This window comes from Mastigoproctus giganteus, chromosome 10 (genome assembly GCF_048544385.1).
Source record: "Mastigoproctus giganteus isolate SK-2022 chromosome 10, ASM4854438v1, whole genome shotgun sequence".
NCBI lineage: Eukaryota > Metazoa > Arthropoda > Arachnida > Uropygi > Thelyphonidae > Mastigoproctus > Mastigoproctus giganteus.
Genome location: NC_143584.1, coordinates 135,087,121 through 135,100,781, shown reverse-complemented (window position 1 = coordinate 135,100,781; position 13,661 = coordinate 135,087,121). Strand labels below are relative to the sequence as shown.

At 33.9% G+C, this 13,661-nt stretch overlaps 1 protein-coding gene across 2 annotated transcripts in view; it reads left to right on the top strand.

The window, feature by feature from the left end:
• The window catches only part of prd1 (pleckstrin homology domain-containing protein pruning defect 1), a 218,090-nt gene that overhangs the window by 27,253 nt on the left and 177,176 nt on the right, over window positions 1–13,661 (top strand). For both annotated transcript variants that reach the window (XM_090382672.1, XM_090382670.1), the window contains exons 2-3: window positions 7,000–7,103; window positions 12,847–13,084. In XM_090382672.1, coding sequence (XP_090238798.1) covers window positions 7,000–7,103; window positions 12,847–13,084 — 342 coding nt within the window. The remainder of the gene's footprint in view (window positions 1–6,999; window positions 7,104–12,846; window positions 13,085–13,661) is intronic.

Sequence of the window (13,661 nt, the reverse complement as noted above, 5' to 3'; positions counted from 1 at the left end):
CACCCGTTCTATTTAAATGTATCCCATCCCTGTAGAAGTAGTAGTCTTTCCTGTTAGAATTTTTCTCAGTGTGGTCTGTTATGAAACACACAACAAAAATTTTACTGAGAAAAATTCTACCCCATGATCCTTGTGCAATTTATCCAACGCTGAATTGATTGACAAGGCTCTCATCATATAATTCCTCCTGGGCAGAATTACAGACACTTTCAAATTTAACCCTAACTTGCAACTTTGTTTCTATGTTGCATTGTACTTGTTAAATACATCTCCAGATCTCCTGCTCTCTATATTAGAAAATTCTTCCCTCATTTTAGGAGAGTCATAGTTGGTTTTCATTGAATCTTAATAGTCATTAGGAATAGTCCATCATGTGATGCAAAATGGAGATAATTTACTTTGCTCTCATGGTTCTTGTGTTGCTGTTTTCAAAGAATGCATATCTTTTTGGAGAGCCACAGACAAATCCAATAATTTCTTTCATTATACCCAAAACATTTTGTAACTAGGAAGATTTCTAATCATATAATGATGTTCTTAATGTGTATGATGAGCAATGCAATGTACAAACAAAGCCTTCGACTTTTCAAAAAATCGTGATGAACTACACTAAAACTCCTTGCCATAACTATAGCACCATCAAAGCAATACTTGTCAGTCCAAAGTTTTCAAATCAAACTACCCCAGCATATCTCCAATTAGGTTGAACAAAGTTTCTGATGTAGCATTAGAAATATTCAAAAAGCTCTTAACATTTCTGCAATCTTGAGATCATTTGCAAACCTAAAGTATAGAGAAATTTCTTTTACATAAGAAACATATGTTGTTTCACTGACCTTAATTACATAATGTATGTTTCCTTTTATTTTCTGAACTATTTTTTTAATGATGAGAAATTGCCAACCATTACATAGGTAATATTATACCTATAATATTATTATATAATAATATAATACTATAGGTAATATTATTCATACAAAAATTGTGTGAATCACTGTATAAAAATGCTCTCAGCTTCGAGCACTATTTTACTCTGATATCTAACAGAAAATTGCTTGTGTTTGTTGCTTCTCATGACCAGTCCTTGAATATAGGTACCAAGAGAAGAAAACATTTTCAATGAGTGCAACCTTGCATTTATCCAATTTTTTTTTTTTGTTATATTAGACAACTGACATTAAGTGTCTTTGTCCAGATTTCTCTATGGTAGCTAGATTTTTTGTGTTTATTAAAAATTTCTAAATCCCTCTTTTAGTTGTCAGAACCACTGCACAAGAAAGTACTCTCAATTTTATTGAAAATGCTATTAACAGACTTCCAGGTAGAGCATGTGATCACAATTGAACAGTATTTTGCAACTTGTTTGAGTGCATTGATGGGCAGAGTTTAACAGAAAATATTGATATTGCAATCCCTTAAGTTCCTAGCTGTTGTATTCCTATCTATCTACCTAGTCTCACTCCACATGCTGTGGATGGATGCTAGGTGGTACTGGTGATCATTCCTCTTTGTCGACCAGTTGAACAACAACCAATTTACTACTTACATAACCCACACCGGCTTGTAATGCAACGTTGTGCAAGCATCAGTGCTTAATGCAAATTTGAGGGGAACCACAGGAAGAACCTAAAAATTACACTATGACCCTTATAAGATGTTAATGAAAAGACTGGAAGGCCATTTTCATGAAAATGACTGTTTTCAACAAGAAGTGGAGTAAAAAATTGCCTGTTTTGAACTAATGCTATAGTCAATGAAATCAAAAGTTGCATCAGCCTTCTTCAAAAGTCTCAGAAAATTTTCAGCAGTCAGGATTGTTGTAAGGAAGTGCATCAAGCCTGTGAAGCAGTTATTATATATTTTTGTCTATAAGTCAACTTAAATTCGTGATTAATCACAAATATGATTAGTCATATACAGTCAGAGCTCTTTATAGCGACCCACTTTTTAACATCCCAACACATTATAACATCCTATGTGGTTGGTCCCAGCCAATTTCTCATTAACCTAATGCTATTTTATATTCTGTATAACGATATTGAAAATAAAAGAATTTCTCTATAATGATCATAAATTTCTACCTCTTAATCTGAATGAATGTTTACTTTTTTATTACAATATGGGAAACCCCCGCTTTACAATTGGTTCACTATATCGCACATGTAATGCAGTAGGGCCACATGTCCAAAATTACATATTTTACACAGCAATGATTTGAATGTGATTGTTCATGATAAAAAATTATGTAATTAATTAAGTAACAGTTCCACGTTTGGTGACTATATTATGGTCACAAACCATATTATGTGACCATATTTTGGTCACAAACGTGGAACTGTTACTACAACATTTATTATCATGAACAATCACATTCAAATCATTGCTGTGTAAAATATGTAATTTTGGACATGTGGCCCTACTGCATTACATGTGCAATATGATCAAATCACTTTATGATGGGGTGCCTCCATAGCCAGGTGCACAGGAGCAGCAGTGCGTAGCACATGCTTCTTGATTAGATTGGGGTTCGAGTCCGTGACCACCAAATAAAAAACAGTAAAACGAAGGATATGGAAAGGTTAGGGAATGACCACCGCATATCCCCGGAGCAATATGGCCTTAGTTGCTAATGCTCCTAAAAACCAAATAACAAACAAACAAACAACTTTATGATGGACTCTCCATAATAAAATACCATTCACTATACGATATGTGGTAAGCGCTGGTCATTTTGATCACTTTTGCGAATTGAGTTTTAATTCTATAAAATGGCAATTCTAATAAGCAAAAATAGGAGGAATATTATCCAAGGCTATAAAAGTGGAGATCACAAATTTGCACTTTATTACATTACCAATTAACAAAATTAAATGATATGTGAAAATTGCAAGAATATTTTCTACAGGTTAGCAAAATAAAAATAAATTTACAGTTATGTACATAGCTTAATATGTACTGTAATATGTATATACCAACTAGCTGATCTTTCTGTTCACGGACATTTTTTGGTGGGGTTGTAAAATTAAAAACAGTAAAAAAGACAAGCAATCGATAACAAAGAACACTGCAAGCACAAATTGCAACTGACATGATACGTGCAAGTGAGATACGGAGTAACAATTTTACCAAGCTTAAAAAATAGGGATGAAGAGAAGATTTTGAAAATGTATTTATGTTTTTATATGATTTCATGGAAGGGGAAACACATTTCACCATCACCAGATGGGCTGCAAGAGTAGCTCATGGTGTCTTGTCAATGATATACAGGAATTTTTCTAGCAGGGATAAGGAGGTGATTATTCCCTTCTATAAGCAATGGTCAGGCCACACCTTGAGTACTGTATACAGGTCTGGAGGCCTCATTTCAAGAAGGATGTAGAGCTGCTGGAACGAGTACAGAGAAGGGCAACAAGATTAGTGAATGGAACAAAGGGTTGCTCGTACGAAGAAAGGCTTAAGTTTTGCAAATTACAGTGTCTGGAGACTAGGCACCGGTGAAGTGATCTGATAGAGGTGTATAAAGCCTTGAATGGTTTAAGCATGCTCAGTGCTGATGGGATTCTTCTTCTTGCTCAGAATAATCACCTGAGAGGGCATAAATTCAAATTGAGGAAAGACAGATGTAGGATAGATGTGCGGAAATTTGCCTTTAGCCAGCGGGTAGTTGGTTGGTGGAACAGACTTCCATCCCTTGTTATGGAAGTTGGTAGCCTAAATAAATTTAAGCCTCAGCTGGACAGGTATTTCGAATGAACGGAGGGGTGAAGTGGAAGGGGTTTTTTTTTTTTTTTTTGGCTGATGCTGCATAAGCTTGCTTTCTTGCATCATATGCCTCTACTAATGCTAATGCTAATAATAACATAAAAACCCACAGAATTCCAGCTATCAGTATTATCGCAAATGCAATAAGATTGAGTTTACTACCCCTTTATAATAGGTTGCAGTAACAGAAAAGCCCAATAAACTGGAAACTGCAAATTGTTTTATCTTAGTTGACCTCCAGAAATGTTCTTTAGAAAAATATCACAAGGTGTTTAAAATTGATTCTTATAACTGAACATATGATAACGATGAAAGTGTAGTGCATTTTAATGATTTGAATTGGCTTTTAGATTAAAGTGGCTGATTCCGCTAACCAGTGATCATATTAACCAGTGCCTACTTATTTCATTTTACGATGGAATGGGCTTACGATTGTATACTCACGTGATCCGATCTCAAATCGGATCACATGGTCCTTCCTCTCAGCTGATAGCAGCATTTGTAAATGTGCTGGCCGCATGTTTTGTTTTTTCATCTCCTTTAGTTGAAGTGATTTTTTGTGTTGTGCTTTTATCAGTATATTAGTTTTAATCATTTTTTTTTTTTAAATTAATATGTACAATTTCCATTATATAAAAATCATCTTTTAGAGAGATAAATAGCTAAGTTATATAGTAAAAATTTCAACTTCTGAGGTCTGGGAATGAATTACCAAAAAACAACATGTTATTGGGTTCACATTACGATATTTCCACTGTATTCACATTTAAAAATGACAAAACGCTTCAAATACAGGGTTCTTCCCAGAAAATTTTGCCAGCTGGGTGGCATTATGAAATAGCTGAGTGAGGAAGTAATACTTTGCAATATTATAAAATTTTCTGTTATTTATTAATGTGACTTAAGCAATCCAGAGCAAAAATTCATTGCATAATTTAACATTATGTTCCTGTTGCATTGATCTCAATCGCATAGTATGTTCAAATTAATATTGATTGAGATCAGCGAACAGTATCATACAGTACTGTGAGAATCGCAGTACTGTATGATATGGCTTAAATTTTAGCCGGGTGGTCAGTTAAATTCACCGGGCGGTGCGCCCATTCGATAGGTCCTGGGAAGAACACTGAAATATATTGAAATAATTGCAGCCTGACCATGAGAAATCATTTTTTTAAGATATCCCACACTCTTTTCTCGCAGTGCAGAAATGAAATGAACATTGGCTAGAAGTTCATTTCAATGTGTGTATGTTTATTGGTATGGCTTCAAGAAAGCGGATAGCTTTGCCAATTGCAGATAAAATAGAATTTTGCAAGCTGTAAATAATGGTGTGCATTCTAAGACTGATTGCCAAACATTTTTGCATTTCTAAGAGTACCCTGTTCACTATTCTGAAAGGTTGGAAAAAGATTGAAAGTTTAGAGAAATCTGCTGCACCGGGTTGGATTCGAGCATGAAAGGTGACATATCTGGATCTTGAAAAGTTACTTTTGGAATGGCTAATGGTGATGCGTGCAAAAAAACATTCCCATAGATGGTAATCTTTTAAAAGCTAAGGCTGAATTGGCATCGAATGGATACAGAAGAATTTAAAAGTTCAGGTAGATGGTTCCAGAAATTTAACACTCGTCATGGCTGGTCTTACAAAAAAGTGTGTGGTGGAAGTGCAGCCATGGACACTGACGCTAGAAAGGAATGGGTGGTTTAATAGGTTCAAGCATCACGTTGGTTTCCAAAACATTAAAGCAGGAACTCCAGGGGTTCACATCTGGTGAGTATGGGCTTGGCACACCCAGGGTCCTGAGCTGGATATCATCATTCTTCTCTTTCTTGGTGATTTCCTTCTACTTCTCTCTCTCAGGATAACTCAGAAATTTTTTTTGGCTGGTGCAGCATATGACTTCCATGCACCATATGGCTAATAATAATAATAATAAGTCATACAACCTAAAAGCATTGGTAATAATGTGACATTGCTATTACTGATGGTATGAATGAGAGAGAGAGAGAGAGAGAGAAAAAAAACTTTAATTATGTAACAGAGCCATTCCTTGTATGTTTAGTGCTGCACAACAAATTGGTTTCTCTATAAACAATTACTCAATATGGAAGCACATTTGCTGTAAGAATATGGTAATACTCAAAAGACATCTCAAAAAGTAAACCCAAAAACAACTCCCAGTGAATTTTGTGAACGGTTTTTTTTCTTATGAAGAAGGTGAACAAATTCTTGAGTTTAGGTGATCAACGTATATTTTTGTCAAAATAAATATGTAGTAAATTATATTGATATTATTCATGTCTTTCTAACTCTTACATGTGCCTTTAATTTGAGCTTAGGATTTTATACTTCTCATATCGTATTCTTCTTTTCTCTCTTCATGGAGCGCCTTCGTAGCCAGGTGGGAAGGAGCAGCAGTGCGTAGCACATGCTTCTTGATTAGACCGGGGTTCGAGCCTGTCACCACCAAATACGGAGGATGCGGAAAGGTCAGGGAATGACCACCGCATATTCCCGGAGCAATATGGCCTTAGTTGCTCTCCTAAAAAAAAAAAAAAAAAACCAAAACCAAACCATCTCTCTTCATACTTCAATTTCATATTCTCGTAAGTTGCCCTCAGAATTTTTGATTTTTTTTTTTTTTTGTGTTTAAATGGTTGACTTATATGCCAAAATATATGGTACATGTCTGTCTATATCGTTCATTTGTTTCAGGAGCTGCAGAAGACAAATCAACAAAAATGCTTCAAATATTTGTTGAAGAGTTTGGAATAGATAAGTTTCATTCCATCTCAATGGGCATGTGAATTGCTAAAAACACTAGGGCTTAGTCTGCTAAAAACACTTGTCCTCCATGAAAAGCCCTTTCACTTTTAAAATATCTGAGTATAGCTGTGTTATATCACTGCATACTAAGACTATTTTCTTTGGGAATGCATGAATGGTATACTGAGATGTCATTACATAATTCATTCCCCCCCCCCCCCTCCACATCTCTTAAATTCATCAGATTGTCTTAAATATAACTTGTAGAATTTAGCTTGGTATCTGTAATATAGTCAGTGATAATGTAATTGTAATTTATGTATTCCATTTTTTGTAATCCTTACCCATCTGACTGTATACATGAATAAACTAGTATTCATAAATATTAAATGCAAAAATTCATTTTGTTTTCCTTTCATAATAAACATTTTTCAGAAGTAATATATTTTTAAAATACTTGTCTTTAGGTTCAGGACTATGCCAGTAGCCATCTCCCCGAGGATGGCCTGTCTGGGGATGTTTTGGAAGTCCAGCAGCTTTGTGATTGTTTAGAAAGAACTTTACTTCATGGGTCAGTACATGTAATTTTATTAGTTATTAAATTACATGGTTGTGTGCATTATTTTAACCCTCTATTGGGCGTGATAAAAATACATCATCAGTAGGCATGTTGGTGGACATTTTTACATCATTATTATATTGTAATAAAGGCATGGAATAATTCAGAATTATTCACCTTTTGAAGCTAACTTGATTTTTGTCTATTATGAACCTATTTTTTATACTGAAAACATTTTTAATTAATTTTTTAAAATACCTACCCTGTCTATTGCACTTTAGACATATTTTAATAACTTATTTATTATTGCCTTCATGTGTGGGTATTATCTTCACTATCAGAAAACAACTTAAAATAAACTTGTGTGCATAACAGTGACGAATGTAGACATTATCTGACACAAGTGGAGAGTGGCATTGTGAGATGCTATGTGGAGCTAGCACACTTGATGATTGGACAGTAAAAAAAAAGCCACTAATTTTAAATTTGTTTTTAGAGAACTTGATAATTATATACAAAAAGAAGCTTTAACAAAGCCTAAAAAAATTTCTTCTAATTATTTTATGAATAAATAAATTAAAAAAAAATTTTTTTATGGCCAGACTTCTTCAGTAACAAAACAGTTATTGAGACAGATTGAAAGACAAACCAAAAATGAAGGAACTAAAATTCACATTGATGTAAAAAAGAAAATCTAATATTTGTGATATGCTTAAGACAAGAGAGGTTAGAAATTAGTATTATTACTACTAGAAATATGTGATCTTACTAGAAATCTGAGTGTCACTGAAGATGAGCAAAGAAGGTAGAGCATAGACTCTTTGTTGTGAGAAATAAGACATGACTGAGTTTTAGAGGGATAGAAGTAACTAAGTTTTCTCACTGAAGAATTACTTGGAGATCAGCATTAGGACTTGGTAGAGAATATTCAAGAAGTTGAATCTGTTTGTGCAGGACAAGGTTTCTGAAACTGGAAGATGGAATGTAGTGTGCTATTATCAGCAAACTAGGATAGGATTTCCAATCAGTGGAAGAAGTTCATTAATATACAAGAGGAAAAGAGTGGGACAAAGAACTGAACCATGGGGAACACCAGCATTAGTGGAAAAGTTAGACAAAAAGGAGCCATCTAACATTACATAAAACCAGTTGCATATAACAGTTGGCAATCCATAAGATGAGAAGTTGTTTAGAAGACCTGTATGCCAAAGAAGATCAAAAGCCCTAGACATGTCAAAAGCAACTGCTTGTGTTTCAAACTTCTCCACAAAACTTTTCCCTCAAATTTGTCCAGAAGTGAATATGTCACAAGTAGATACACTGACAGAATCCATATTGGCAGTCATTGATCAGATGAAAGATTTCAAGATAGTTTAAGAGTTGGTGATTTATGGGTTTCTCCATTACTTTGGAAAGAGTAGAATTAAATGCAATAGGGCAATGATTGGATGGGAGAGATTTATCTTCTTGGGGACTGGCTGGATATGAGCAAATTTCCAAGCAGAAGGAAAAACACCAGTTGAATAAGAAAGTGTAAAAAGGCAACACAAAACAGGAACATACTCAAGAGCACAGATTTGGAGAACAAGTTGAGGAATGCTGTTAGCATTTAGTGCTTTCTTGGCATCAAGAATTTTCAACATCCTTCTGTTAGAAAACCAAAGGAGGCAATTAGTGGAATTTGTTTGGTATGGTAGGAGGTGGTTTACTAGGTTGTCAATGTGAGAATTATACAGAAAGTAAGTTGACTTAATTCTTATACAGAAAGTAAGCTGCTTTAATTGCTATACAGCAAGTAAATTGGCTTAATTCTTATACGGAAAGAAAGTCAACCGTATCTTTAGCTGAGGATGCAATAGAAACATCAGGTTTAACCAAGTACAAATGGACTGTCAATAGCATTTTGGCAAGAGACCAGAATGCCTGATTACCATGGACAAGAAACAAGTTTTCTACTTTTAGCCTGTTCAAAATCATGTTTGGATTGATTAATAACTGTTTCACAATTGTTGCAAGTTTTTGCATAGTTAAAAAATGAAGTGGGAGATTTGGATGCGATCCAATTGCGATATGCAACATTCTTAACTTGCAGCATTCTTAACTAGATTTCTAATCTATATTTTTTGGGATGATCTTGCAGATCATCCCAAAAAATATAGATTAGAAATCAACTTTATATTCTATAACTCTTTAATTATGTGGGGTATTTGAAAAGTTTTGTGACCTTGAGTATGAAGGATTTATTTGAAGAGTCAGGTAACAAGTTACTTTTCTACATAGACCCTTTTGGAGTCAATATGCTTTTGCCACTAATACTGTAATGCATTGATTCCAGTTGTGAAGAAAGTTTTCTCTTGTACCTCCAGGAATGCAGCAGTGATATTACCGTCTGTTGAAAAACAGATGCCAGCCAGGTATTTTTTCAAATTAGGAAATAAGTGAAAGTCTAAATCTGTTAGATCTGGTGAATGTAGCGGATAGTCCAAGATTTCAAAGCCTTACTCATGCAGTGGAACCATGGCAACGACAGACTTACGAGCAGTGGTGTTGCCCTGCTGGAGCATGACTTCTTTGCTGAGTGTTCTTCAGCATTTGTCTTTGTTTTCATGTATACACCTCACAAAGTCTGCATAATATGCCCCTGTGACTGTCTGTCCTTTCTGAAGGTAATCCACTAGCAACACTCCATCAGCATCCCAAAAACCATTGCCATCACCTTGCCAGCAGAAGAAACTTTGGTTTTCTTTGGAGCAGGAGAAGAGCTGTATTTCCACTGTTTGGACTCCTTTGTCTCTGACTGAAAGTGATGGATCATGTCTCATCCATGGTCACAAACCTTGCAAGGAAATTGGCTGGATCTGCTTGAAAATGATGCAAATGTTCACTTGACATGACAACCCTTGTTTGTTTTTGATCTGCTGTCAACAACTTTGGAATCCATTGTGCTGACACCTTTTCCACAGCAAAACCTCTCTTATGTGGTATGCACGTTCAGATGATATGCCCAAGATACTGGCAATATACTGAACTATCACTTGTTGCTCACTCATCACCAGATCATACACACTGCCAACAACTTCTGGAGTGATGGGCTTTGCTGGTCTTCAGTGTGCATCATCTTCCAGGCTCTCCTTCCCTCATTTAAATTCTGTTGCCCACTTCTTAACCATGGAATAAGGAGCATCCTCATAAATTGCCTTTGGTGTTAGTCCATTTTTTCCCAAATATTGTATGACTGCACAGTGACTGATTTTGTCCATCTCTCCTCATTTACTCAACTTTCTTGAATTCAGGACCAGTAATTAAAAATAAGGATGTTATTGAAACTGCATGCCACTTGGAAGGTTACTATTTGAAGTGCTATACATTAAATATAGAAATTTTTAACACTGTACCACTACCCTCTCATACTCAGGCCACAAACTTTTTTCAATGACCCTCCCCCCCCTTATAGGGAAGTAAACTGAAAATTAGGTTAATCATTGAGGAACAACAGCATTGCTTTATTGTATAATATAGTTTCTCTCAAGATAATATATTTTTATTTTATGTTTTCTTATTTTACTGTTCCACAGTTTATTTTTTCATTTTAGTTTATTTTATGTTGTTCTTCAATGCTTTAAGTATTATTATTATAGCAGATTCTTGTTAATATACAAAGGGACCTGAATTTTCAGGTTTTGTAATAATGTGGCTTGTAATAAGCCTTATAAATTATTAAAAACTTTTAGCTGCTTTGTTTAACAGTAATAAAAATAATATTTAGATTTTCTTTATTTATCGAGAGAAGCAATGAGAAAAGAAACAACATAACTGAAGTAAAGAGATATAATAATTAGTATCACAGAAGCTAATAAAAGGAGAACCACAGTATTAACATTAAAGGAGACATAAAAACTAATTTAAAGAAGGAATCAAATTTCATTTGCACAGCTTGTCTTGCATGCATTCTTACCTACAGTGCAGACATTATCAATGTTATTAGAAGCCATCAGTGTTTTCTAGTATGTTTGATGCATTTGGATGCAATTTTATTGAGAAACTGTATGTTAAATTGATCATTTAGATTAACAACTGCTTAGATTCACCAACGAAGCCCATATGCTCCTTTGAGATGAACCATTGATCCGTGGTTCATCTTAATAATACTGCTCAAAGATGAAAAGAATCCCTTGATCCATAGACTTTTTCTTTTTAATCCCAGGGGCACCCTCACTTTTTCTCTTTTTGCCTATTTGAACCATGCTGTAAAAACCACTTCTACAAGTTATTGTTCCACTAAAACATGAAAACTATGAATGCATAACTAGAGAAGCATGTGCCTAAAACAATTCTGAAAGTGAAGCTGAAGTCTTTTAGTTTTACTTTTGGACTTACGTGACATATTAGCTTTTAATAAATAAATTTTCTGTTCATACTCCAGACGATTACAGGAATCCACAATTAGTGTGTAATCATTTACTAGGATAACATCATAGTGCAGAAAAAGATGAAAAACTATACATAACTGCAGATATACGTATGTCTGTATATTGGACAAACAGTATCACTATGGGATGTATGTGTTATCGGATGTGAGGTAATCTAGTGGTAGGTGTATACAAGCAGAAGTGTGTGTAATTTTGAAATTTTGTGCTCTTAACAGTTTTTTACCCTGAAAAATCAAAGTAACTATCAGGATCTTGTTTATATTTTGTGATTGTAATTTGTTTTTCAGCATAATTTTAAAAGTTTCTGCATATTTCTGCTTTCACACATAATCTATAAGTGAAATGTATGCCATGCATAATTTCAACGTTTTACTCTTAATGTTTTGCTGCCCTGAAAAATGGAAGTGACTATTAGGATCATATTTATATTTTATGAGTTTTTTTTTTTTTTTTTTAAGTTTCAACAGAAATAATTTTTAAAAAATAACATGCAAAAAAAACAGCATTATTAAGTATTTAAAATTTTTATTAAAGAAGTTGTATGCAATAAATATTTCATTTTATTAAGAAAATATGATGTTATTGGTATACTGTAAACAATTAAAAAAAAATCAAGAACTTTTTCATAATAAAAAAAAATAATAATAATAAAATAACAGGCTACCTGTCATGTGCTGCACAATCACCTTTGCAACAAACTGGCATACAACCATTGCCAGGTTAATGCTTTCATTCAGCTTCAATGTCTCAGCAGATTGTACTGTACAATGATCTAGAATCATGAAAATATATATTTTTTTCCCCTGAAGATATTCTCTGTGCACTCTCAGTAATCAAGACTGAAAAATTTTGACACAAACCAAACACTTCTGCTGGCCTGGTTTATTTAATTTTCCACCATTGCTAGGCTCTCCTGGAACAGAGAATGTTTTTATTTGAAGATAATAAGGCACTCAAATGTACATTGGTTTAAATACGTTTATTTATAATTTGAAAATATGTGTATATCGGAAATAAACAATTAAACCAACATAGATTTGCGTGCTTTATCTTCAAATAACACAGTTTACCAATGTATCATGCCCTTCAAGGAATATCTAAAAAGCAAATGTTTTATTTGAGAATATGTTAAATTTTAATTAATTAGGATTGAACTGTGCCTGTTCTTTTGCAGGGAAATGATATCTACTTTGTGCAAATGAGAATTTTGTATAAATTGAGTTTGCATTAATGAAGTTCAACTGTATATATTCTAAATTGCTGACTAAAATTAGGTTAAATGTATTAAGATGTTTTTAAGTTGGTGTTATTTTTTTTTATATTAGGTTAAAACAGTTCCAGTTAGGGTACTGGCCATTTGTAAAAGAATTTACTCCTAGAAATATAGTTCAGTTCTTACATGGTCTAACAACAACTGCAACCACCTATTTACAACATAGTAGGGCATGGCTGTGCTTAGCAATCAATGAAAATAGTCTGGAGAGTTATTTTCGCTCTTTTTTACAGCATCCTCATATCATTGAAAAGCACTATTCTAAACCAGCTTTAATGAGGGATGAACAGGTATGTGATTTAAAAAAAAAAACAAAAAAACTTGGCAATCAAGTATCTTAGAAAAGGTTTTAATTGTGTTTTAGTTTGGACACCTCTTTTGGGAAGTCATTCCATGCTTGTTTTTTTTATTGTTGATATTGGTGCTGGGTTCCTACTGTTTGTATGCATGATAAAGGGTAAGCATGGCTTCATTTCTCTCATAGTGATATATTTCTTGCTAATGCCAGTGTTATTAGTTTTAGTCTGTATGTAATTCAGACATTAAGAAAGCTCCTGAAATTCAAAGAAGACATTGAAATAAATGACAGTTAACTAATTATTATGTTTTGAAGTACATTACAAGTCACAATTAAGAAAAAATTCTAATTCAATATATAGTTTCATATAATTAGTTTTGTTTACATGTTTGTGTAACAGAGAGAGAGAGAGAGAGAGAGAGAGAGAGAGAGAGAGATTAATAACATGTAGCATACAGGAACGTACACAATTTATATGTAATACAGTCTTGTGATTGCCACATACAAATAAATTTCACTTTAGTGCAATAATCCTTAGGTCATCACATTTCTGTTAACTTCTTATTTCT